Source organism: Kwoniella shivajii, chromosome 11 (genome assembly GCF_035658355.1).
Source record: "Kwoniella shivajii chromosome 11, complete sequence".
In the NCBI taxonomy this organism is placed as follows: domain Eukaryota; kingdom Fungi; phylum Basidiomycota; class Tremellomycetes; order Tremellales; family Cryptococcaceae; genus Kwoniella; species Kwoniella shivajii.
Genome location: NC_085918.1, coordinates 1425807 through 1450935, shown reverse-complemented (window position 1 = coordinate 1450935; position 25129 = coordinate 1425807). Strand labels below are relative to the sequence as shown.

Sequence of the window (25129 nt, the reverse complement as noted above, 5' to 3'; positions counted from 1 at the left end):
TGTAAGCAATACAACAACACCTAATCCCTTAATGGCTCCAGGAAACTGCAGATAACCAGACCGATACTGCCTTGCTCACTCCTCCCTACCAAAACTCCGTCATTGTCCACGCCTACTTCGGGATACGGAAATGAAGGGAGTTCGTCGATACGTCCAACCTCGTGGAACACGCTGTGTACTATTTAGCGATTTATCGAGATAGTGATACTCACTCGATCAGATCACCCAATACCATGGGTAAGAACTTCAAACCTCTGTACTTTCTATCTCCCAGTTCCGGCGGATCACTAGTTCATACTTAGCAAAGACAGGCACGCGATGAAACTCACAAGTCCGCAACACAGGCACATTGGTAGATGACTTGCTCATTTCTCCACCCTTCCGCAGCGTCCACTTCATCCGACCGTTGCCTAACTTTAGGCGAGGTAGGTATCCTTGCGAAAGGATGTTTAGCCTGGTTGGTCAACGTGGACACATCTCCAAGACCTAATCCGACTGGCTGAGGAGTATGGGTAGACGCGAGCGACACTTGGGAAGAGTTGAGATCCACACTATAAATGTTGGATGGAGATGGGTCGGACGTGGCGCGTGCGTGGTCCGCTGCAATCATTGTGGTAGGCTTGGTAGGTGATAGACCCAGCCCATCGAACATTGGCTTGGTTGGATCAGCCGATATCCTAGGTAGTCCCCAGGAGAGCCGACTGGATGTGTCTGATATCATCGACGCGGAGGAAGGTTTGAGTCCAGAGTGTTGTGGGGATAAAGGGGGTCCGGCAGATTTAGGCACATTCGTCTTGGAGTTGGATCGACGGAGTAGACTGAATCGGGACGACTGAGGGTCTTTGGGCGATGTAACAGTGATGACAGAAGGTGTTGTTTGACTTCGAAGTGATGATGATCTGAATCGACCGCTTTGCGCTGGACTCGATGGTCTGCTGCCGGAGAGGGATGTCGGTGAGGTGACGGATGCAGAGTGTCGCAGACTATGTCCAAACATGGGGCTGTTGGATCGTGAGCCAGGTCGACTGCCTGGTTTGGTATTGAAAGTCGCGATTCGGGTCGCCGCTGAGCGAGCTATAACGTCAGCGATACTCCACAATGATGCACTCACCTGGCCTGGTACACGAGAAATGATCCATCGCTTCGGCATAAGGCATCCAAGTATCATGCCACGATTTGATGATCCCTCTGTAGGTTGCGGTATCGGTCGGTGTCTTCTCCACCTTTGGACTGAGGGGCAACTGTACCCAAGCTTCCTCAAACACAGCCAGTTGTTCCTTAATCCCGAGATGATATTTTGCCTGTGCTTTGGCGAAACCAACCAGTGCGATATCGAGTATCCTCAAGCACCCTTCGAGGAAGGCGGGCAGTTCGTCAACGAGCTGAGTGTGTAGAGCTACAAATTCCGCCGCTGATTGCGTAACGCCCTTGTCAATTGTCTTTTTAGATGCTCGAAGTGTATGGTAGCGACCGTAATCGATAAACCTCGAGTCTCGCTTGGCGATGACCTTTCTCGGGTTGGACGTTGATTCAAGCAGCTTAGCGAATATCGGCATGATCTGTTGTCGTACCTCGTCGTTCTATCCTATCAGCCACCACTTCACTACGAAACAACTCACCAGCTCCTTCCACGCATCCTGCACGATACCGTCAATAATCTTTCTAAACTCCAGCATCCTTCTATCTGTAGGATCCGTAGGCTCAAGCTGAACCACCCTTAACCAAGTTCTCATCATCCCATCCTGCGCGTTCAGCACTTCTCTCGCTCCAGCGGTCCATAGGATGACCTCCTTTCCAACTCTCTTGACACACTGATCAAGCTCGTCCACTTTGGTAGCCAAATCCTTCAACGCGCTGAGTGATGATTCAGGTATCACAGGCGGGACACTGAGCTCCGTGCTAGACACGCTCTTGTTCGACAAAACCGAGGAGGTATCTTTATCTTTTCTGAACCGTTTCAAGCCGAGAAGCTTCGACGAAGACTGTTTGGTCTCCTTGGGTGAAGTGTTCAGCGTCGTCGTCTTGTTAGAACTGATCGCATTTGACACGACATCTTTTCTCCTCTTCGCGTCGTCAATCTCCATGGCAATGGCCTTTGACATTTGCGCAGCTGTGCGTATCGCAAAGTAGTCAGGGTGAACAGGTGTGGTGCTTGAGAGTAAATCTTCGAATAAAAGTGGGTATTTGGTGATCCTCTGAACAGGTTTGATCAACATCGAATCGAGATTCCATCCATGCGTGTGGTCTTTGATTGACAACCAGCATTCTTTGAGGTGTGCGTTGTAAGCAGGATCAGACTGAAGTTCCATGAGACGAAGTGAAGCTTGGGATTGACGAGCACAGTAAAAGTTGTAGAGGGGACGGATTCGAGGGATCTACTCGTCAGCGTTGTCAAGATCGATGCATACTCACTATTGATACGAAAACATGTCCGAATGTATCCCCTCCAGCTTCTCCATCTCTGCCCATGACACCTTCCTCCCCCATGGCTCGTTCAAACGCCGTGGCTAGTTCTTCCGACGCGCTTGCCAGCTGATCGAGGTTCAAGAATATCGTTTTCAGATCTGCTGGTGATAACGGCTTTCCCACTGGCGGTGGCATTGAGGGTATACTGCTTGAAGACCTTTTGTGGTGCTTGAACGACGGCTGAGGTGTCTTCTGAAGAGAAGAACCAGAACTACCAGGGGTGGAAAAGTAACCTAGATTATATCCGTCCGAAGGGCTCTTTGGCAATGGCGTTGTGGTCCCATTACCAGGGTAGATCCAATTTGCCGAGTCGTGACCGCTTGACCGCTTGGTTTCTGCTGTTTGATACGTGTACGTTGAGCTCCTTCTCGACGCGTCGCTGGCGCTCCCTGGGCTCACAGAGTCGACAGTAGAGGATTGGGAGATTGGTCGAAGGAATCGGTACATGTACGCGTCTCTGACCAAAGCGAGATCTTTGGCATATGATCTCTCACTGGAAGCGATCTCTCGGATCAGGTGGGATCGTTTCGACATGACAATCGATGGAGATGTAGGTAGTAGTGGTCGTAAGGGTCTTTCACCGTTGAGGTTTGGAAGTATAGAAGGAGAGTGAACCGAGGGGTGACTCCGTAGAAATGGCAGAGAAGGTGACTTTGCTGGCGATGTAGGGTGGTCAGGGGTCGAGAGGGTCGCGAGAGGGTCGTCGGGAGTGTATGGCAACGCTTTATCGGTAACACTCAGTCGAGGGAGGGACGAAGAGCGCTAAAGGTCAGCAAAAGTCACGAACAAGCTACTCACCCTGGGGCCACCCTCCATATCAATACTTGATCTGTGTCTTTGCTTCCCCCAATCGACCGAATCCAGCCTGCTGCGTCTCCTCGCCGTCCCATCAACACTAGACCTGGAATCGTGAGCCCAGCTGGTAGCAGTAGGAGGAGCTGAATCCTGCGAGTAGACAGATGGAACGGTAAAGTTGGTGGAGCGATTTAGATCCTGAAAAGGTTTTGACGAGTGCTCTTCCTCCAATCTTGATTGTATCGTTGGCGTAGTTGCTTGAGCCAATTCACCTGATGCGGACCGAATTGTTTGCGTGCGGGGTTGCTCGGAATTCTCCCTGCTCAACCCCCTCAGAGGTGATTTTGCTGGAACAGGAGGGCTTGGTTGGACAATCGTCGAGGCGGATGAGAGACGAGAGTTGAGAAAGGAAGGTGGGGTTTGTATCACCAAGTTGGGTGACCTCCGCGGTGAATCTGCTGCTCTACCATCCGTCGTATGACCTTTTGGCGATGGAGAAGAGGACGATCGAGAGATGGCTTGTGAGGTGGAGGACGACGTTCGATGAAGGCCTGTTGTTAAGGGAGCTTGACCAGCTAATGAATTACGCACTAACCCATCCAACGACCTTCTTGAATCAATCACTGGGCCTGTGTCACCCAGATTTCGCGACATCCGCCGAGGATTTGGCATTGTCGGACTGGGGAGCTCTCTTGAAGTGGTTCGAGGGGATATGGGATGCGGACCAGCTGATTGAGGGGAACTTGGCGTACTGGGATTGTTAGAAGATCTTCTGGTGGGGATGATGATACCCACATGCTTGTTAGGTGATCCATGACTGGAACCAGAACCTGCATCTTTGTGGCTTGATTCCTTATCCGCTCGAGTCATTGCTGCGGCCACAGGGGTGGTTTGATCTCCCCTGTCTTCGCCTTCTCCAGCGTGCATGGAAGACAGCGATGAGAGGGAAGCCTTCTTCCGGACAGGAGGGAATGTATTCGTCAAGTCTGCTTTTGGAGGTTTGCGTCGAAGCGGGGGTTTTACTGGACTAGCTTGAGAAGAGGACGTTTCATTTGGGGTCAAGCGAGAAGGTCCGGCGACAGAGCGTGGTGAAATGTAGAATGTGTCGGATGTGGATCGAGGTATTGACGAGTTTGGGAACGGTTTGGATGTTGTTTTGGTATGAGAAGGGGAACGGTCTGCCTGACGAGAAGCAGAGGATGAACGGGGCACAGAACTTGATGAGCTGGTATTGGAGATGGACGGTCGAGGAATGGAACTGGGTGAAGCTGCTAAGACTCTCCTAGTCTCTTGAACCTTTCCAGGTGATCTTAGTCCAGCACCGCTAGCCCTTCTCGAAGTGTCAGTCTTCACCGCTGACATTGATCCATTCCTAGACGGTCCCGCGATGGAAGTACTTCTAGGAGATCCCGAAGGGTTTGATCCGACAAGCGAGGGGATGCCAGAGCGTCTAGGGGTAGGTACCGAAGGTCTTCTTTCGGTCGGTGGAGTATTTCTTGACTCGTACTTTTGGATAGTCTCCGAGACTGAAGGCGACCGTCTATAACTGCCGGAGGGAGAGGAGTCAGGGGGTAGTTTTGATGTCGATTTTGGTGGTGTGGATGTGACTGACATGATGCTAAATTCCTATATCTATCGACGTCGAGACACCCACCCAAGGTCGAGGCGGTGTACGTGATGAACTCGCATCAAAAGCGTGAAGATGGTGGCCGATGATCTTTGTTGAGGTTTGATGTGATACACTCGACTCGCTGCTTGCTACACGGTATATCCACGCTGAGGGTGACGAGTGAGGAGGAAAGTCAGCTCAAAGGAAGCGGGAAGAGTTATCAGGCAAAGGAAAGGGCAGTGACTGCTCACAGGATGCCTTGGTGATGATTGTTGGTGGCAGGGGAAGGAGCACAGTATTGTATACTATCCAAAAAGGATCACTGAACAAATGAGAACAACAAGGACAAGAAGACAAGCAAGGATAAGGGTATGACCGAAGTGCAGCTTTATGACAGCAGCAGTATCGATTACGTAATTGCCTCTGTCCGGTTTAAGAAAGATCAACCGTTGTTTTCTTTCATCATTCTTCGTCCTATCGTCCTTGTTCATCATCTCTTGACCCCACGCTCAAGTACACTGTATCCACCATGGTGAACGAATCACAAGGACCGTCAAGACCTAATGCTGGTGTTATCGCATCGTCGTCTACCACGCGGAGTAGGAAGAATGCTGTGGGTAGTTTGCCAAGTGGGCGTGAATGTCACTGATGAATAGATTAGATACCTGATGAAGATGCTACAAAGCTTCAATTTGGAGGTGAGCTCCAAGACAAGCAATCCAGTGACTGACGGTCCATTGCAGAATTCGCCGACGGTGAAGCGTTGACTCTCACCGAAGTGTCAACACTACTCGTCGCAGCTAGAGCCGCTCCAGGTGTCCCTCCTGCCCCAGATAACAAGTGAGCTATTTTCTGATCTTCTGATCTCTATGCTAATGAACCCTTAGAGTTTACAAAGCCAGTGTGGGATACGTTACCGAGTTTCAAAACGCCAGTATGGAAGTTTCAGAGAGTATGCGAACGTGAGTGAATACTTGCTGTTGCCGTACCTGATCCCCTTCACAGCGCTCTTATGGCTCGACCTGGATTTCTGAACAAGTTTGAGATAGCTCAGATAATGTACTTGAGACCGGAGAGAGTAGAAGTGGCCATCGCGTTGATTCCAAGGTAAGTGCAAGTACCGCCAACTCTCGCTGATAACTCAACAGTCTCGAGAGATACTCGCAAGGGGATGAAACAGAATCCCAGCTTCAGCAATTACTAGACGATGTCCGTGGCATGGCAAGATACGGTGTTAGACCATAGATTCAGTGTTGTAGTCATGCATGTGTCGTGTGAAGAGGGTATATATCTGCGGGGTATGTTCTTTATACAGTAATTTGCTAAAACCTAGGTAATCCAATAACACCACCTGCGTTGCACCACTCTGCCAATTCTTTGGTCACTTTCACCTGACATCCTAATCTACTTTCGCCGTCTTTATATCCCAAGGCATATCCCAGCATATCAAACTCCTCGTCGGAGGCCTCTCCTGTTGGCGACGGTGTTGGCACAGGAGGGAGATACAAGTGACATGTTGCGCATTCTACGTTCAATCAGCATTCGCCGCAGTAGTTGAATTGTATTCTCTGATTAGAACTCACCTAGATTCCCACCACAGACACCCTCCAAAGACGGTAGATCATTCTCTTTACCCACCTCCAACAGATTACTACCTAGTCCAGCTTTGACGACCTTTTCTTCTCCTTCAAACGTTTTGAACCTCAGCTCGACTTGTTCTGCGTCATCAACCGCTGCTGTCGATCTACCTTTGTACAAGTTGAACCTGTTCCATACTTCAGCCTGCTGTCCCTCTGTCAGCCCATATCTCCCCCTCCAATGCGCCCACATCTTTGACTTGGTTGGCAAGAGTACATGTGAGATGAGCGCAGGGGCGTGTTCGAGCGTGAGATTGGACAGCATGTCGAGTGAGGGCAGAGTGATAGCGTTGGCAGCGTATCTACATGGGTTCATCAGATGATGGCAGTTGTACGTTTGACTCACTTGTGCCCGCCAACATGTGCGATCTCTCCAATCTTGACCTTGTCGCCTACGCCTCTTCTTTCCACTTCCTCTCTGAGCGCTTCTACCAAAGGTCCACCTCTGTCTGAACACCTACAATCTCTTGATCCATGCGTACATACCAAGATCTCTCTGACACCTTCAATATTCTGTTCCACACTTCTCGAAGTGTATTCCAAGTCCCTCAGTATCTCATCCGAAGCTATACTTTCCATATTGAACTTGTCGTAAGCTATAGAGCGACCATCTGGCCAAAGTATCCTCGCGGGATATTCCTCGTCCTTGGGGAACGCAGCTTCCACGCCTTTCCCATCGTAGACAGCATTCACAGCGATACCCTTTGTTTTCAGATGAGCCGAGACAGTAGCCAGCAGCGGAGAAGCCAATTCCAGATGCGATGGCCAGTTTTTAGGGGGTATAGGTAGCGAAAGGAGCATCAGAGCCTTGCGAGGTGACAGTGATCGAGGAAGGGGTAACCACTCGATCGGTGTCGCCTGGTGTCTCGGCAGGGAATGAGTGCATCGGAGGAACTTTAAGATCCGCACTGCACATGACGATTGACGAGATCGGAGGGAGATCATGGGGAAAGGGGTAGATGAAGAAGACAAGTAACGATGATTTAATCGTGATTTAGGTGGCGGTTTTGACCGGCGTCACTTCAACCTATCACATTGGCTTGCAACGGTTGTAAATTGAGACTGTGGATAAAGTGTTGACAGCGAGTCCTTGACAACTTTAAGCATTGCCGCTAAACTCATTGTTTCATCGCTCAAGTCAATCAGATACAATTTAAGTTACTTTCTCAAGATCCAGCCGAACACCTTCACATGGCTCTTCTACACCCTGGACACAGCCAAACTACGGACCTACGCTGGTAGACTTGCTCTTCTCGCTTGATTTTCCAAATATTCTCCCATTCCAAAACCATTTTCTCAATCCTCTCCACCTCAACAGGTTCGACTTGAGATCTCCGTCTAACCTCTCTATTTTTCTGCAAAATCTCTCTGGCTCGCATAACGTACCGAGCATTGCCCACTATCCCAGTATCAGTCGATCCCCTTTCAATCGGACTTTCAGCTGCAAGGAGTATACTGTCCGGGAGGTACTTGTCGAGGAACGCGTTTTGTTCCACAGTCATTGCCGTTAGTTGAGGGACCGCTCCAATCCCTTCATCCTTGATGTCCTCTGCCAATATGCCACAGCTTTCTATCTCAGCTTCTTGATTCGTGGTCGAATCAGGCCATGTAAAGTTCAAATCTGAAGGATCGTGTTCAAGCGATATCTCCTTGGCGGGAGTTGTTAGACCATATTGGGGGAGAAGCGACATGAGCTCGACACCGGAGTTTCTAACATCTTCGAGTGAGGAAGGTGTGGCTGTACGTCGATGATCGTTCTTCCAATCCAAACAACCGAGGTGGAACCATCTTAGGCAGCCTGATATTTCATCAGCAGGGTCTCACGGTCATACATATTGTACTCACCGAGATGACTGCACAATGCCATGGGCTCTTCTCTTTCCGACAATGGCCGGTATGGATCTCCGCAGTAGCATGTTGGTTTCCTAATGGGCTGTGGGAGTGTCAATGAGAAAGCACTAAAATGTTAGACTTACGAAAAGATGCCCGCCAGATGGAGCTTCAGAAGCTCTTCCCTTTTTCCTCGACTTTGGTTCGACATCCCCGGCAATCTTTTTAGGAACGAGCTGTTGAGAAGAGTCAATATGAGTCTACTTGTCGACGCAGACGCACCTTTTCCACTTCAGCTGGTGTAGGTGTGCGAGCTTCTGATCGGAAGAAAATCGATTTATTGCCAAACGGAGCTTGCAGCGGATTGCGTTCGTCGAAAAGGATCACCGGAGCGGTTGCTACGATTGTGAAATTAGCCAAAGCTGGATGAGTACAATACATACCTTCAACAGCGCCTACAGGTTGTAACGCGTCGTGTTCTGAACCAAGCATAAAGATCTCCCTGCTGTCGCCTTTGCTCCTAGGTCTGTTTCTCTCTCAGCGATGATCGGTCCCGCATGTCACACCAGGGATTAGACCAGATATCACTCACAGCCCAGTTCTTATACCAGACTCTTTCAGTTCCCCTATTGACTGACACATCCACCTGATCTTGCTTTATACGACTAAAGTTAGTAAAATCTCCCCTTCAATTCGAGTCACTCACGTCCATACATAGCTCGTGTCTTTCGCTCTGATCTCCACGATCTTACCGATCCAAAGCCCTGCTTGCCAATTAGGATCCACCTCCACCTCCTCATTCAACGCTGCTATCGGTCCAACGGGATGCGGCTCCTCTGCGACCGCGTCATGACCTGAGACGGAATGTCTCGGCTTCTTCGATAGAGGTTGTTGGTTGCCGTTATGAGTCGGTCGAGGGGGTTTGTTCGACTCGTGGGCGAGCCAGACGCTGTTGAACATTAGCGTGGTTATCACAGTACTGACTCACAACTGGTTGATACCGTATGAGTTGTTGGGTGGGACTGAGTAAGTCGTTAGTCGGTTGTAGTTGTTTCAATCCAGTAAACTGCTTACGAAGAAATGATCTATAAGACGTTAGTATTTCGCTCAGTGAAAATGTACAACCATGCATGGATACTCACTTGTACCTCCTCAGATCTCTAAACTCGTGTTCGGTTCTGACCACAGCTCATAAGTATCTCGTCATTCTGAGGACCAAACAATCACTCACGGAGCAACCCACGTCACGGCGGGTGATGATTCTTCCACCACGGACTTTCTTTTCCTTGCTGACATTGTCTGATATGTTCGCAGGGAGATATTGGAGAAGCTGTGGGTGCGGATGCAGAGATGATAGATGAGGGGAGCCAGAGGAATGAGATGTGATGTTTACTTTGATTCTGACGCGCAATGGTTAATTTAAATTCACAATTTCCCCTCCACTTTTCTCTTTTCTCATCGCGAGGAATTTTGAAATATTACACCTATTTCTTCTCAACTAGAAACATCACCAAATAGGGCAGGATCTCTGTCATGGCTGCAGTGATTGCACGTTCGAGCTGGGCGGCTCTCCTATCGAGCAGTGTTGCCGGTCCATCGCGGATCACCGCTCGATACGTCCCCCGACCTAGGTTACATCAACCGTCGATCTTACACAAACGATGTATACATTCTCTCTCTCAAAAACAAGTGGAAGATCTGATACCATCGATGGAGGACCTGGGCCTGAAAGAGGGTGATCACGGTGGGTAGATGTACGCCTCGCAGACATATGCTGACGGGGCGATTCAGTCACCGTAGCAGTCTCAGGTGGTGTCGATTCAGCTACCACCCTTCGTATATTATGCGAACATGTACGTTATATCTCCCTACTTTGTGTTACGCTAAAAGATGTTATCAGCCAATACACCTCGATGTGGTGTTCATGCGTAACTGGGACCCCCTCTTATCTGAAAGTCCACCTCCTTCAGCGACCTCCTCGTTCTCCTTGTCATACAAATCGACAAGAGGGAATGCTCAGTCGACCTGTCAATGGGAGAAGGATTGGAACGACGTGCAGACGATATCACGGTCGATTGGCATCTCTCCTGGCAAAGTCAAGCTGATAGATCTCAGCAAAGAGTACTGGAGCAGGGTGTTCGAACCTGCTGTCAACGTATGGGAGAAAGGCGCGACTCCTAATCCGGATATAGATTGCAACAGGTCAGCTCAAGATTCATTCCTGGATTGAACAAAGCTGACGTACTGTAGAGAGATCAAGTTCGGTGCTTTGATGGAGGTTTTACCGAGCAAGTCAAAACATTTCCTCGCCACGGGACATTACGGCCGGGTGGACCACACCCTGAATCAAGCAAAGCTGATGAGGGCGAGAGATCAGACTAAAGATCAGACATATTACTTGTCACAAATGAATGAAGCGCAGCTAAGTCGTGTGAGTTGGTCAACAACGCCTCAACACTGCTGACCTTTGCTTAGACGATCTTACCCCTGGGAAGGTTAACCAAATCCACCGTGAGACAACTAGCTACATATTGGAATCTCTCCAACGCGAATAAAGAAGAGTCGATGGGTGTTTGTTTCATAGGAGAAAGAGGCAAATTCGGTGATTTCATATGTGCGTAGTGTGTCGCTCGACTATAACCAACGCTGATGCACTCACAGCTCAGTACACATCCCCGCCAATCTCTCCAGGTAACATAGTCCTACCGTCAGGGGAAATGCTAGGCCCACATAAAGGATTGTGGTATTATACCATAGGCCAGCGAGCTAAAATCCCGAATCAGCTTAAACCGCTTTTCGTAGCGAAAAAAGGCGTAGGCGAGAATGGTCAGGATATACTGGTTGTTCCAGGACAGTGAGTTGGTCTTTGAGAACGCGGGTCATGCTGAACCAAGGCAGTGATCATCCCCTCTTGCAATGTCATCAGGTAACCACGGACACATTTCATTGGATACACGGTGCCTACCCCGCAGATCTACTAGCAAGGGACGATGGGAAGGTGAATATCCAAGTCAGACACAGGATGGAACCTGTTCTTGGCAAGGTAGTCAAGACGGGAGATGGGTGAGTGTAGTCCATAAGCGTAAAAGCTTATCAATCTCCCAGAGTAACCATAGATTTCCCTCGCCCTTTGATCGGAGTGTCGCCAGGCCAGGTAGCTGCGGTATGGTATGATGACTGGTGTCTGGGGAGCGGTGTGATACGAGAAACAATATGTGGCGAGGCGTAACTACAGCTCAAAGAGTTTATGCATGTGATCTGCACGATCGTGACCATTATCTACAAAGTAAACCCAACCTAAAGATAACTCCTAACCAAACCTTTACCAGCTTCAGCTCCCATGCCTTTAGCCAAACCTTCGACTGTACCACCGAGACACACCATCTCCAATCTACTAGGCTCCTTTGTTCCACCTCTGATCTCAGCTGAAATAGAAGGGAATTCAGATAACCCTTGTTTCCTTCTACGGGCGTTCTCCTCTTCACGATCTTTAACCGTTTGTTCGTGCTTCACTTTTTCTCTAGCGATTTGTCGAGTCAAGAATGCGATGTTGTTGGCCTCGTGTGAATGGAGTGTTAACGAATCAAGTGTATTTTGCAGGTAATTTGTCAATGAAGTGGGTGCAGGGTTGACAAGTGCGGAGAATGATGGCGGTAGCGGTACTGAGGGATTTGAAAGTGATGGTTGTTGTTGAGCAGAAGGAGTGGTGAGGGTTGAGAGGAAAGCGGAGATCAAAGAAGGTGATGTTACGTTCATGGGTAAAGGTGAGAGAAGGGTTGATGCGGTTATTCCGTTCTCAGTGAGGCTGTGAGATGTCAGCATAACTCCGATTAATGATGGAATTCAATAAACTCACGTCTTCTCATCCCATTTACCCAACTTTGCAGCTTCCCTAGCACCTTCTCCAAGTCTGTAAGCTTTAATGCTCAAATCTCCTCCATTGGCTTTACTAGCATCGTGGATCACCAATACAGCTTTTCCTCTTCCTCCAGAAACCTTCTCTACTGCAGCTAACAGATCGATCGATACTCGAGTTGCGAAACCACCGTTGCGTGTTGAGAGATATATACCGACTGGTGAATCGGGTGTTTGCACTTCACGCAGATGTGTAAGGAGTCGGTCGGAATACGAGTTGGCTATGACGACGTCAGCGAGTCACGTTTGAAACGAGAAAAAAAACTCACATCCCAAACCAGTCTCTCCACCGGGTAAAGCGAAACTGTCCTCTACTTCCATGACGCCATCCAAGTCTAAGCCTAACAATACACCCAAGCAATCGGTGTGGGACGAGAGTTCAGTTGGTGGAGGAGCATTTCGATCCTGTTGCAATGTAGTAGCTGGGGGTGGAGGGAGGATATCGGTAGAGTGTTTCATTATTTTGAGGAACACCTATTTACGTTGTGAGCTTAGGGAGCTTCTCGAGAGAAAAGCATGAATACTCACTAAAGAGTTGAGCTGTACGCTTTCCACTTCTCTGGCAGCTTCTACGTCCACCACACCTTCTAATCTTTGAGGGAATTGTTTGGGTTGTTGAGCTGAGGAAGCAGGTTGAGGGGTTGATGTTCTCGCGGCAACCGGAAGTGAGGCTGCAAGGGCAGCTGCCATGGAAGTCATATTGGAGGAATTTTCTTGCTCTTTTCGATGCTGTGGTCGCGGGCGAGTAGAGCGATGTGGACCTTTGTCCTTTTGTACGTGTGTCGAGCGAAGAACAGACTTGGTAAGCAGATGATAAAGGTGAAATAAACGTTGAAATTAGAAGTGAACAATAAACCTGGAAAGATGAAAGATGAAAGTTGACGGCGTTTCGGAGTTATAGACTGGTTATGCACCAAGGGGTATTGAGTGTGGCACTTGGTCTCTATTCCAAAAGATTGTCCTGTACAGGAACAGGGAATCAATGACAGTTGTAAGGCAAGAATCGCTGCCACTCAATAGCTAAGCTGGGAATTGCAGGCAATACTGAGCTCAAGCGCAAATATGCATGATCACCTTTTTAGTCTACCTCTTGTCTTGATATTTCTATGAGAACCAAGGAGCCCCCTTTATTTCCCTTCCAAAGCTTAGGGATAAACAGCGTCAAACTGATGGATAGCTTTGTACTCTGTCCAGCTGAGTATGATCGGCCATTAGTGTTTCCGCTTCACGACACGCCTAGAGACGACTCACTCGAGATAACCTTCCTTGCCAGGGGTGTAGAAGGTGTCTCGGTCGTACTTGACCAGCGGCCAGTCGTTTCTGATCCTCTGTGGAAGATCTGGATTTGCTATAATACGAAAAAGGATGCTTGGCGTGCTTTGCAAAAGCGACAAAAACAATTACTCACACGTAAAATACCTTCCAAAGGCGATGAGATCATTATGTTTCTCTGCATGTCCTTTGGCGCTTTGTGTTGTAAATCCACCTGCAACGAAAAATGTCACTCCTGTCACAACGACGATATCTCTTATCGGATCCAAGGCATCGTTCTCAACTAGATTCGCTTGATCATCCGCTCCGTTGGCTCTAGGCATCAATCCCGATATATAAGCTAGACCTGGGGTAGAGGAAAGAACCGCTCTGGTGAAAGGGATAAACACCGCCAACGGGTCAGAGGGTCTCATTCCTTGAAACGTTGCAAATGGAGATATCCTAACTCCCACTTTTGAAGCACCAATAGCTGATGAGATGGAAGAGATCACCTGTAATGGGAATCTGAACCGGTTCTCTAGTGAGCCGCCATATTCGTCACTACGCTGATTGGAGTTGTATTGGATCTAAGCGTGATGTTAGGGGATAACTCGTGGATAAGTAAAGTCGTTACTCACAAACTGGTCAAGGAGCTAATCCCAGATCACTTAGCATGAGTATCTTCAACATACCCTAAGAGGTAAGACTTACATATCCGTTGGCACAGTGTATTTCCACGCCGTCAAAACCAGCTGCAATCGCGTTCTTAGCTCCTTGAGTGAAATCGGCGATACTCTTGGTGATATCTTCCCGAGTCATAACTTTGAGAGGTGGTGTAGGGGCACCAGGGGTGGGATCATTGATATCTGATGGGGCGTATATGACGGGTGCGATACTTGGGTTGGCTACACGTCTATTTGAACTCAAGGAGATGAGTTTTCAGGGATCCTATCACTATCAAAGAGCTCGCTCACCCCGCCGCGAATAGCTGACAGAATATCGTTCCTTTCTTAGCATGAACAGCATCTGTGATCTTCTTCCATGCATCGATCTGCTCCGTTGACCATATCCCTGATGACACCGAAGGTCAACATCGGCGTCACGGTACAGAATAAGCCATCCTCACCTGGACTGTTGGGCCAACCTCTGCCTTCCACAGAAGGCACAGTCCCCTCAGAAATGATCAATCCCCCATCTATCACTATGATCAGCTGATCCCCTTGCGTCCATTGAGATCACTCACCACTTGCCCTCTGCGCGTAGTATGCTATGGACATAGCACTAGGAGCTGCCGTCTCGTTGTCCGCTCTGAGGCGAGTCATAGGAGCCATAACCACGCGATGCTTAAGGGTTACATCCCCTATTTTGATAGGCTCGAATAGCCGTTCTGATTGAATCGTCATGATTTTTTGCTGTACGTGTCAACGTGCAGAAGCAGGGAGGACAAAATTTCTAAATGCATCCTGCTTGACCGATACATATAATCGTCATATAAAGGATGAAACAACAGTGTGATATCATTTGTAAGCTTTGACTAAGCAATAGGTATTCAGGACAAGATAACGATCGTTTTGGTGGAGGCGGAACATTGATTACTCAGCTCGGGCATTATCGTCTCGGTATCGGTATATCAAGGCAATGGTGAGCCCATCATTCCCCTTATCCAAAGGTTACACACAGACTATGTATGCATACTGTGATGCACAGCACGACTTTTGAGAAGCACGTGGGGTCTTAAGAATATGAAAATAACATCCGCAGAGCGGCTACGGTGCTGGCACTGTGAACAGCAAGAATCTCGGTTGAGACCTGTAGAAGTCCTATGGGTTGACTGCCACACCATCGCGCCCTTGATGAGATCTGAGCGAGATGATCCTTGACGGTGTGTACAAAGCACTATATGTATCAAAGAGGGATCGTGTGTAATCACCAGTCTATATGCATATCATCTAGTACGTGAGTCAAACGTGAAGCGAAAGATAAAATTGTCCATTACTGCCAACACTAAGCTTCTACGAAAGCTCTGAAGATTTCCAGTTTCTCCTTCGCTTCCCAGTCGACTTGCTCGCCAGCTCCAATGAATATGACATCGCCTCGTTCAAAGTCCAACTCATCCCCATCACTTCCTACAACTCCTTTACCTTCGGTGACGACAGCGATAGAAGGACCCTCAATCGCTTCATGAGACGTCTTCTCGCCATGTGCCAATTCGACGCGAAGGACAGAGAACTCTTCGATTGGTGGGTCGTACAATTTGGTAGAATCGTCTTCACCAAATGAAGTCGGCTTGAGTAATTGCTTGTTTCCAGGTCCAGCTTCATATGTCAACATCTCTACTAACGTAGGCACATCACGAAGTTTAGGTGTGAGTCCTGCTCGTACCACATTATCGGAAGTGGCCATGCATTCGATGATATCTACACTGGTGATCAGCGATGACTCGCGTCAAGTGTCCCTTCATATGTATGTAGATTAAACTCACCTCCTTTGATATATGCGTGAGGCGAATTAGCTTCCAAGAAAGCAGCTTCACCTTTTTTCAGCTCCACCACGTTCAGAAAGAAGACACATAAAACTCCCACATCATCAGGATACTGTTCGTTAAGCATGATCGCTAGATCCGCGACAGACTTCTCAGCTTCTAATACATCATCTCCCTTCTTATACCTCTCAACTAAACTTCTAACAGCAGTAGTGACCAGATCTTCATCCGCCGACATCAACTCTTTGAATATATCCTTCAGTATCTTTTTCTGCTCAGTTGAGGGCGATGAGATGCTAGGTTGGAATAAGAATGCGTCGGGCGGTCGAGTAGTAGGCAGTGTAAGTGATGAAGCAAGTGATGTGACGAGCTCGGAAGGGATAAGAGGTTTAAGCTCGTCCACGCTGAGTAGGTTGAGCAAGAGTATGGGTAGAGGAAGGAAGTTGAGGAATGCTAAGAAAGGAGTGAGAGCAATTGCCATTTCTGGTTTGTGATTTGGATCTACATGTATGATCAAATATCAGCTCACTTCTCTAGCTCGTTTGATACCAGCATCTTCCCGAAACAAAGTATCACTCACCCTTGTAGACGTCTGGCCGCTCATCAAAAAGCTTTCTCGCCAGAGCCTTGTCAGGATGGGCCTGTATACTCAACGCTGTACCTATACTCAACACTTTGAAAAGAAATGGTAGAGCGCCTTCTTTTGTATCTTCAAATTTAGTTGATACTTTATCTCCTATCAAATGATGGTTTGATTTGAGATGGTCTGAGAGGAGTTGGTCGTTTTCGAGCTTTGATGGTACATTAGGATGTGTACCCATCCAAAGCTAGCAACGTCTCATCAGTACAATCCTCTAGACCCCAACGAATGATGATCTACTCACCTCAGCATAAGTCTTGTTATCATCGATCTGGAAACCTTTGACTGACGTCTGGGCGAATTGAGCCGCAAGAGACGCCGAGCCTTTCTTACCCCAATCGTACGACTGTACCCCCGGTGATATCTTGAATACTCCTCCTGGCATGTTGCTCGTTGGCTGTGTAGATGTTATAGATCAAGAGTGGTCGAACGAGAAGAGAAGAAGAAAGGTCTTACAACACTCGTCGCGTTTACGCGACTTTTTTAAGCTTGAACACGTGTTTCCTTTTGGTGGCGTTCTGTCAACGACGAGGACTTCTTTCGTACAGGTGCTTGATCAGAAATGGAAAGAACTGTGGACGTGCAAGAGTAGCGCATGCTTGCTGAAGCGACAGTATGATACATGCTTTCTCTTTCGTTCTCAAGGCCATACAAATGTTTATCGATGATAATAAAAATTCCTGTAATTTAATGCAATTTCTAGTTTACTCCGCATGCATTCCATCTATGGATCAAGCTCGCCATGTCCACTTCCAGGGAGGAATGCCCACACAGTCCCAGCTATCATAAACACTGTACATACTCCAACCATTATCCAATGCGCCGTTCGGTGCCATCTAGCGGATGGTGTTGACTCCGTACTGGGGTCTAAACGAGGGGCCAAGCGAATGTAGAACAGCAGCTATCATATGAATCAGCGAGTGTCTCCAAATCAGCGTGTCCCGCACTCACTGGAAGAATTATACAGATCAGGAAAGCCGAGAAACTTCCTAAGAAAGCCATGACCCTTCCAAACCCAGGTAAGAGAACGGCAGTAACTACGCACAGAGCTGTAACTACAGTCCTCGACATGACTCGTAACACAGTGTTTCTCCTCTCTTCACTTGGAGAAGAGGTCTTGATCGGTGCAATTTCACTTGGTCTCCTAGGGAATGATCTATACGACCAATCTGATTCTCCCATCCCCCTTGATTCTCTTCTTGCACGAGATCTTGCGATGGACATGGAAGATAACCTTCTTTCTCCTCGATCCGACTTGGTACCTGAACCGAGAGGATCACTTTCATCTGCTTCAGAAGTATGAAAAGTCGATTCGTCCTCGATGTGTATTCCGGTGGTAGGTGATATGCCAAGGATACTCTCCAGAGTGATATTGAGCTTCACCACGGGTCATTAGCTAAGAACATTGCGGACTTCCAAAGCGAACTCACCGGTCTAGAACTCAAGCCGAACTTCGTTAGAGGATTGATGACAATCATCCACAAAGCGAAGAGATTAAGCAAATGGGGATAGTGGTATTTATCCTGCATCAGATCTCGAGTGATCTGTTTGGCGTCAGTTTATAACCTGAGGTAGTGATATACCCTACTCACTTCATCCGAAACAGTCTGCCCTATCATCAGATATCCCGCAGCTCCAGCTATAAACGAGATAGCCGTGGCAATTGTCTATACTTAAAACGTTAGCAGGTACTCCATCCAGTCATATACACTTGTGCACTCACAAAAGCTTTGTTAACGACTCTATCAAACGATTCAGGCCTTTTCATATCCCTAGCCAGACTAGGCATCACAGCGTGTCCACCAAATCCAGCTAACACCAGTCCTATTCCACCTAGCCAGTTGGATCCGCCCCACTCTGGCCATAGAGACGTCGGCATGGGATTGCGTAATGAACCGGGTGCGATGGGACGGATCAGACCGTCGATCAGCAGCACGAGAATTAGGAGGAGTGAGGACACTGATGAGAGGAGCGAGGGGAGGGATAAGAGACGAAGTGGCATAAGAGCTGTTGGTAGGATGCTACATGACTTGACGTTAGTATCGCGTAACACTGGTATCAGGGGACGACCCACAAGATAAACCCAATTTCTTTCCAGGTGTTTGACGAGATGTTTGGGTATAAAGCGTTCAGTGTGTCTCCAAACAGAACGATCAATGCGACACTAGACGGGGCTTAGCTGAGAAACATACAGGAGGAATCACAAAACACACCCTAAAGCGAACAACTCCATGCAAAAGCTATTCAGCTCCTGATGTCAGCTGTAAACTCTGATAGCCAGGGAAGCCACTCACAGAACATGTATTCCACCACCTGCCCATGGTCCCAGTGCCCTCACGCCAATATCTGTGTATCCCATCAAGCTTGGATCTGATCTAATCAGATGCGCAAGCAGCTTGGCGCTGTACATCCCGTCAGAATCTACTTTATTAGGAGATGGACGATATCACTCACGTGTAACAGGTCAGCCATCCAAAACCTAACAGCATGACTGTCCCTCCTACCCATCCAGCGTATGCGAATGCTAGCGGCATCGATAGTAGCCCTATTCCAACCAGCACAGCCGTAGCGTTGAACAGCTAAATAAATCCATCAGCTGCAATCACAGGTCTACTGTATAACTTTACTCACAGTCTGACCATCGGTACTCTGGCCTTGAGGATATTTATGCTTCTGTCTAACCCTAACATTCCCTTCTTCATCTCGATCACTGAGTGCGCCGTACCCAGTATCTGTACCTTTCACCAAACCGGTTCTCTCATCGGTATCAACATCTTCTGCCCGACTGATTCCACTAGCATTGAAATCTCTCGGTATTCTCCCAGGGAGAGGTGTTTGACTCCCACTTGATCTAGTCCCGTACGACGTGCTCAAATTCGACGACGTCACTCTTGGCGAGAACATGTTGATTGAGATCAAACCCTTTCCTCCGATCGAAGGGGGTATAACCGGACTAGCTTGACTCGAAGGCATGGGGGATGTATCGTTTGCTCTGGAGGCTGGAAGTGGATCGGAATGGAAGAATGAAGGTTCATCCGATGCTGTTCTATAATGATGTGACGCCGGTTGTATTTCTTCTTCTTCTTCTTCAAATATTATTTCTGGATCTTCATCTCTACCGATTGGTGATATTCCAGATTGTCGCCTTCCTCTTCCAGCTGCAGATTCTATATCTGCCCACCTTCCGGATACGTCCCGCTCCTCTATCTCTTCTTCTTCTCCCGATTGTCCACTCCCTCTTTGATCAGTTGAAGGTGATTTGGAAGATGATGATTCGATGAACGACGGTGCCGATCCCCCATATCGAAGTTGTTGATGTCGTGAGTCTATGTATGGGTCAGCGGTGGTGTCATTACATTTGGCTCAAGACACTCACATGAGAACACCAGCTCCAACGAGCTTTGCATCATCCTACTTCGCTTGGATTGAGATTCCTCTTGTGGAGCAGGTACCGGTACAGAAGGGATGGGAACACTCCCACTGGGGAGAGACATGGTGGAGCGTTCACTGTTTGGGTGGTGTCGAGCTGTTGATGTCAAGTGTGTGATGCTCTAACTACATACGACGTGATTGCTTGTCGTGTAACAGGGCAAATAGCAGTACTTATCAGTCTCTCAGAGCATCACTCGCTCCATCTCCTTTCTTTCTTCTGTCATGAGGAATGAATGATTTCATTGGTAACAGATAAGAGATCTCGCTTGAGACCGATAAACTGAATATCCGAGATTTACGGAAGCTTTTTTGTCAGTGTGCTAGCTGTATCCACGTGGCGTTATACCACAGCTTGGGAAGGCACGGTCTATCCTTCATCAACAAAAACTGAATTTGACGAGGAAAAAAAGAGCTTCTTCCCTCTTGTCAATATACTTCATCCACACCAACTTAGCCTCAAGATGGAGCCAGAAAGAACAACAATCTCCTCCCCCGGGAAGGTGCTTCTTGCAGGAGGCTATTTAGTCCTGGATAGAGCGTTCTCGGGCGTTGTAGTAGCCACTTCATCAAGGTTCTATTCAACGGTCACTTCTTTACCTTCTCCTTCAACTTCGTCATCATCAGGCAAGGCTATCATCTCAGTACGAGCCGGACAATTCCCCGCGAAGTCATCTACCTGGACATATTCACTCTTGCTGGAGAAGGAGGCGCTAAGGCTGGAGCAAAACAAAGAGGATGGAGGGAAGAACAAGTTCATCTACTTGGCTTTATTCCAATCTCTTACTCTGGCGTATGAGACACTCGCTAAGACGGGACATAACAGAGGACAAGAAGCTGCTGAAGAGTTGATCAATAGACTTACAGCCCATGGAGAAGGCCTAGATATTGTAGTACTCGCAGACAATGACTTTTACTCTCAACGAGAACAGGTACGTTCCTTTCTCCCTTAGAATGCAATCAAGGCGCATGCTCACACGTTATGTAGCTCTCAGCGCTATCCCTTCCGACAAAAATCACCTCATTGTCATCTCTTCCACCTTTCACTCACCTGCCTCGACCGATATCCCAGACAAACAAAACTGGGTTAGGGTCATCAGCTGCACTTGTGACTTCTCTCGTTGCATCTCTCCTCGTCCACCTGAAAATCCTAGATCTATCTCACAAAGAGGCCAATCCAGATAAATTGGAAAAATCAGATGACCTAGAAACACTACATTCACTCGCTCAGTTCGTACATTGTTTGGCTCAGGGGAAAGTCGGTAGTGGATTCGATATATCATCAGCTGTTTTCGGTACACATATCTATCGCAGATTTTCACCTTCCCTCCTCACTTCTCTAATGGACAGACCAATAGATGCTATCCCCCTTGAACTTTCTGAAGAAGACACTTTGATGGATGGATTGGCTCCATCACAATGGGATCAAGATGTCACTTCCTTTAGATTACCAAAAGGTTTGCGATTGATACTTGCGGATGTAGACGCAGGGACAGATACGCCCTCTTTCGTCGGTAAAGTCTTATCATGGCGTAAAGAGAACCCGCAACAAGCTGGAAATGTATGGGCAGAATTGAATGAAGCGAATATGCAGTTGGAACAGTCGTTAACTGGTTTAGTGAATAGGGAGGGGGATAATGGGTATGAGAAGACGCTGGAGTCGATGGGGGACAAGCATATAGAAGATGTGAGTGTGGATCAGGTATCCTGGAGGTAGAAACGGCATGAGCTGACCTGCATCGCAGAACAAAAGCAATGCGATGATGGCGGCGTTACTGTACGAGATCAGGCAGACTCTCTTTGTGCGTATACTTGTGTTTACGTTTGAAGAATTGAGCTCATTTAGCCCATAGACAATTCGAAGCCTCCTTCGAAAGATGTCCGAATTATCAGGAGTACCCATAGAACCTCCTGAACAGACTAGACTATTAGATGCCTGCTCTGAGTTACCGGGAGTCATAGGCGGCGGTGTACCTGGTGGTGAGTCAGAACTCTTCTTGCACTTTGTTTCGCTGACACAACGTGCTGTAGCTGGAGGATACGATGCTTTATACCTCTTGGTTATAGATACCCCATCAGTAGCCTCACGCGTGGACGATTTATGGTCAGGGTGGAAAGAGATGAGCGTGTGTCCTCTCTTAGCTAGACAGAGTGATGAGGGATTGAGGATCGAGAAGCTGGATCAAGTGAGAGGTTTGAAGGAAGCATTGAAAAGGTAGTACGGCGGGGACAGGTGGGAAATAACCCCATACAACTGCATATGCATCCTGACCGTTCATCATCCCACAGTCGTAGTCCTACATCCTTCAACTCCACTTGTTCGGCTAAAACCTGATTCTTATCTTACTATTGCAAAGAAGTATAGAAACGCCACTGACCATGTATCCCACTCGATTTTCACTCTATGGCCCAAGCATAAGCCAAGCCATACTCGTAGAGTCTAATTCATAAAGTGGTTAAACCCTGAAAAAGATGATCTCTTTTCCCTCGGTGTTCCCTCCACCCCCCAGTTGATCAGCTGAAGACTTTGAAGACTGAGGAGGGAAGAAAGAGAACGCGGGAAGGTGAATTTACGTTACCAATATACCTAGTTATGAGATTTTAACTTTCCAGTTGACGTTCCTCTTCTGTCCTTGAGCCCCCGTTGGAAAAAGCAAGATTTCGGGAATAGTACGAAGCTAAAGTACCTTTTTTTTTGATTCTGTGTCGATGACCTGTGATAGCTTACGAACAAATGCTCAGAATGGTGAAGGATGACTAGGAGAGTCTGACGATGATCCCACCTTTTTATTCATAATGAATTTCTTGGAATTCATCTTTGTATCTTCTTTGCAAAGGTAGATTCAACCTCATCCCTTTCGAATAGCTCTAGCATCTACTCGATCGTGGTCAAAGTAGGACTGAAGCGCAAAAGTGACCAATATCACAAAAGATACGATATAAAAAAACGTCGATCTTGTCGAAACCAATCGAAGATAGATCAGGAACAGACTCCTTAGTAGTTGACTCATACTTGAGATGAAGGAATCGTTATTGCTTCTACTTGGTTTAGTAGGGATTTTGTTCAGTGGGACAGAAATTCGAGCTCAACAAATCCAAGATGGTTGTTTGAGATTACTGGGTAGTGTAGCCTGTCCTGCTTGTGAGTTATTCCCTCGCCTCCGCCCTCTCCAATTGTTATCCCTTGACACTATGCTGACCCGCATATAGACCAATACGCATACCTCAACCCAGCGAATCTGTCCAACGCATTCCCTTTCTTCACCAATGTCAATTCGGTAGCTACGTTCGACGCCGCCGCTTTGGCTTACTTCTCAAATCCTTATCAATTCACCAATACAAAGTTCGGTAACGATCAACTGGGATGCAGCAATGCCAGTCAAGCTACTATCAGATGGGAAAGAACCGTTTTATGCTCAATGTGGGTTAATGAGATGTACAGTTTGAGCTGTACCGCTTTGTACAGTGAGTAAATTGTTCTCGACGTATCTCATCACTGCGCCATTCCAAGGATGGCCGCTCTTGTTCTCGGGCACAAAGAAGATAGCTTACGCTTGACTTCACTGCAGACTCATCCACCGCAGCTACATCAATGAAGATGGTTTGTCAATCAACATGTCTTGAATACTCTTCGTCCGAATATTCCATTGTCAATTCATCATCTTTTTGTCCTGGTTCAGATTTGACTCAAGGTAGAAGAGACACTCAGCTAGTAAAAGATTTCACCGATTGTACAAATTGGACTACGTTGGCTACGAACAACACGGAAAGCTGTATCAGTGGTGAAAGTAATGAAGGGAATTGCGGTTTTGGTAGTTCAACAAATCAATTATGTGATTATTGTAATAATGATAATCCTGATGATTGTTGTTATCAAGGTGAGCGAATGACTTTTATCCTGTAGTCGATAATTAGACGGGGGTTTTCAGGTAGTGAGGAGATGCGGTATGGTTGATGCTGACAATTCTTCACCGCTATAGGCTCAACAGATGTATCTGTGTGTGGATATACTTTACCCGTACGGCCGAACGCTTCTTCTTCTTCTTCATTACCCAACACAGCCACCGCCACGTCCTCTCCCACAGGAACAACAGCGAATGACACAGCGGGGAGGTCAAGCAAGATCACAGGTGGTAAATTAGCAGGAATCATCGTTGGAAGTGTCTTGGGTGGATTACTATTACTTGCACTCTTGATATTCCTCTTAATTTGTATGAAGAAAAGACGAAAACAACATCAAAGAGATTCAGTATCTTCATTCGCCGCATCTCAAGCTAGACCCAATTCAACTTCTCAACAAGGTATATTCGGTTATTTCACTTCTAATCACGGCGGAGGAAATGGTAAACAACCTATGAACACATCTGAAAAAGGTTTGATCGGTAGATATAGTGGAAATGGAAGTTCACCTACTATGGGTGGCGAAACCGCTTATTCCCAAAGTGCTCATGGTCACACCAAATCTACAGAAGGGTTAATCGCTCCGTCTGCGGCTGCAGCGGGGTTCGGCGCAGGAGCGGCAGGCGCAGGCATGACAGCAGGAAACAGAAATAGTACAGGTACAGTCTTACCTAGAGTCAAAGATGAAAACCAATTAGGTGAAAGATGGATTGAACCTGGAATGGAAGTTTCTGTTTTATGGCCGTGAGTGTGACGAATGTAATCGATCCTGGGACAGTGACAGAGATCACTTGCTGACCGACTTTTTATGAACAGATACCAAGCTTCTCTTCCTGACGAACTTGATCTGCGCCCAGGAATGAGACTCCGTGTTGTGCGTCTGTTCGACGACGCATGGGGAACAGCAGAGGTTATTTCTGCTTCCACCACTACGGGTGAAGGTAGTATGTTAGGCAAACAAGGTGCTTTCCCTATTGTCTGCGTATCAGAGGGTAGTAGTTTAGGAAGTTCGATCGGTCATAGTTCAAGCTCAAATTCACACTAATCAACAACGTTCGTCATGACAATGCTTCAAGTCCTGTATCGATATTTCTCTCAGATTCAAAATATAGTATCATTCAGTATCCTTAGTCTCGCTTGAGTAGTTGTCATATTTTCATGCGCTGGATGTATTG

At 47.5% G+C, this 25129-nt stretch overlaps 11 protein-coding genes across 11 annotated transcripts; 4 read left to right on the top strand and 7 right to left on the bottom strand.

Moving 5' to 3' along the window:
- Positions 1-20: 20 nt before the first annotated feature.
- IL334_007948 (uncharacterized protein) lies at positions 21-4875 on the bottom strand (the record flags this gene model as incomplete). The annotated part of the gene is made up of 7 exons (XM_062939637.1): positions 21-45; positions 213-287; positions 330-1029; positions 1112-1559; positions 1620-2297; positions 2413-3228; positions 3361-4875. 7 exons carry the CDS (start codon positions 4873-4875, stop codon positions 21-23), a joined length of 4257 nt encoding a protein of 1418 aa, XP_062795688.1.
- Positions 4876-5399: 524 nt separating this feature from the next.
- Positions 5400-6115, top strand: IL334_007947 (uncharacterized protein; the record flags this gene model as incomplete). The annotated part of the gene is made up of 6 exons (XM_062939636.1): positions 5400-5483; positions 5532-5568; positions 5614-5710; positions 5758-5832; positions 5876-5977; positions 6019-6115. 6 exons carry the CDS (start codon positions 5400-5402, stop codon positions 6113-6115), a joined length of 492 nt encoding a protein of 163 aa, XP_062795687.1.
- A 77-nt stretch (positions 6116-6192) lies between these two features.
- IL334_007946 (uncharacterized protein) lies at positions 6193-7452 on the bottom strand (the record flags this gene model as incomplete). The annotated part of the gene is made up of 3 exons (XM_062939635.1): positions 6193-6395; positions 6454-6809; positions 6854-7452. The coding sequence occupies 3 exons, from the start codon at positions 7450-7452 to the stop codon at positions 6193-6195; spliced, it is 1158 nt and encodes a 385-aa protein (XP_062795686.1).
- A 242-nt stretch (positions 7453-7694) lies between these two features.
- On the bottom strand, positions 7695-9633 carry IL334_007945 (uncharacterized protein; the record flags this gene model as incomplete). Its single annotated transcript, XM_062939634.1, has 9 exons — positions 7695-8305; positions 8353-8440; positions 8484-8573; positions 8620-8735; positions 8781-8863; positions 8930-8992; positions 9044-9286; positions 9480-9515; positions 9569-9633. 9 exons carry the CDS (start codon positions 9631-9633, stop codon positions 7695-7697), a joined length of 1395 nt encoding a protein of 464 aa, XP_062795685.1.
- Positions 9634-10047: 414 nt separating this feature from the next.
- Positions 10048-11566, top strand: IL334_007944 (tRNA (5-methylaminomethyl-2-thiouridylate)-methyltransferase; the record flags this gene model as incomplete). The annotated part of the gene is made up of 8 exons (XM_062939633.1): positions 10048-10081; positions 10129-10190; positions 10238-10539; positions 10588-10768; positions 10813-10951; positions 10999-11191; positions 11236-11400; positions 11443-11566. 8 exons carry the CDS (start codon positions 10048-10050, stop codon positions 11564-11566), a joined length of 1200 nt encoding a protein of 399 aa, XP_062795684.1.
- Positions 11567-11634: 68 nt separating this feature from the next.
- Positions 11635-12951, bottom strand: IL334_007943 (uncharacterized protein; the record flags this gene model as incomplete). The annotated part of the gene is made up of 4 exons (XM_062939632.1): positions 11635-12142; positions 12194-12473; positions 12522-12726; positions 12781-12951. The coding sequence occupies 4 exons, from the start codon at positions 12949-12951 to the stop codon at positions 11635-11637; spliced, it is 1164 nt and encodes a 387-aa protein (XP_062795683.1).
- Positions 12952-13397: 446 nt separating this feature from the next.
- On the bottom strand, positions 13398-14906 carry IL334_007942 (uncharacterized protein; the record flags this gene model as incomplete). The annotated part of the gene is made up of 8 exons (XM_062939631.1): positions 13398-13446; positions 13504-13600; positions 13661-14090; positions 14142-14156; positions 14215-14416; positions 14478-14574; positions 14630-14698; positions 14747-14906. 8 exons carry the CDS (start codon positions 14904-14906, stop codon positions 13398-13400), a joined length of 1119 nt encoding a protein of 372 aa, XP_062795682.1.
- Positions 14907-15507: 601 nt separating this feature from the next.
- On the bottom strand, positions 15508-17010 carry IL334_007941 (mannose-6-phosphate isomerase; the record flags this gene model as incomplete). The annotated part of the gene is made up of 4 exons (XM_062939630.1): positions 15508-15920; positions 15986-16486; positions 16566-16812; positions 16870-17010. 4 exons carry the CDS (start codon positions 17008-17010, stop codon positions 15508-15510), a joined length of 1302 nt encoding a protein of 433 aa, XP_062795681.1.
- A 339-nt stretch (positions 17011-17349) lies between these two features.
- IL334_007940 (uncharacterized protein) lies at positions 17350-20119 on the bottom strand (the record flags this gene model as incomplete). Its single annotated transcript, XM_062939629.1, has 11 exons — positions 17350-17526; positions 17577-18002; positions 18056-18169; positions 18218-18292; positions 18349-18646; positions 18700-18789; positions 18839-18865; positions 18920-19027; positions 19080-19204; positions 19257-19951; positions 20002-20119. 11 exons carry the CDS (start codon positions 20117-20119, stop codon positions 17350-17352), a joined length of 2253 nt encoding a protein of 750 aa, XP_062795680.1.
- Positions 20120-20518: 399 nt separating this feature from the next.
- Positions 20519-22273, top strand: IL334_007939 (phosphomevalonate kinase; the record flags this gene model as incomplete). Its single annotated transcript, XM_062939628.1, has 5 exons — positions 20519-20986; positions 21043-21741; positions 21800-21856; positions 21908-22034; positions 22086-22273. The coding sequence occupies 5 exons, from the start codon at positions 20519-20521 to the stop codon at positions 22271-22273; spliced, it is 1539 nt and encodes a 512-aa protein (XP_062795679.1).
- Positions 22274-23072: 799 nt separating this feature from the next.
- IL334_007938 (uncharacterized protein) lies at positions 23073-24999 on the top strand (the record flags this gene model as incomplete). The annotated part of the gene is made up of 5 exons (XM_062939627.1): positions 23073-23196; positions 23265-23519; positions 23624-23932; positions 24035-24698; positions 24771-24999. 5 exons carry the CDS (start codon positions 23073-23075, stop codon positions 24997-24999), a joined length of 1581 nt encoding a protein of 526 aa, XP_062795678.1.
- Positions 25000-25129: the final 130 nt, after the last annotated feature.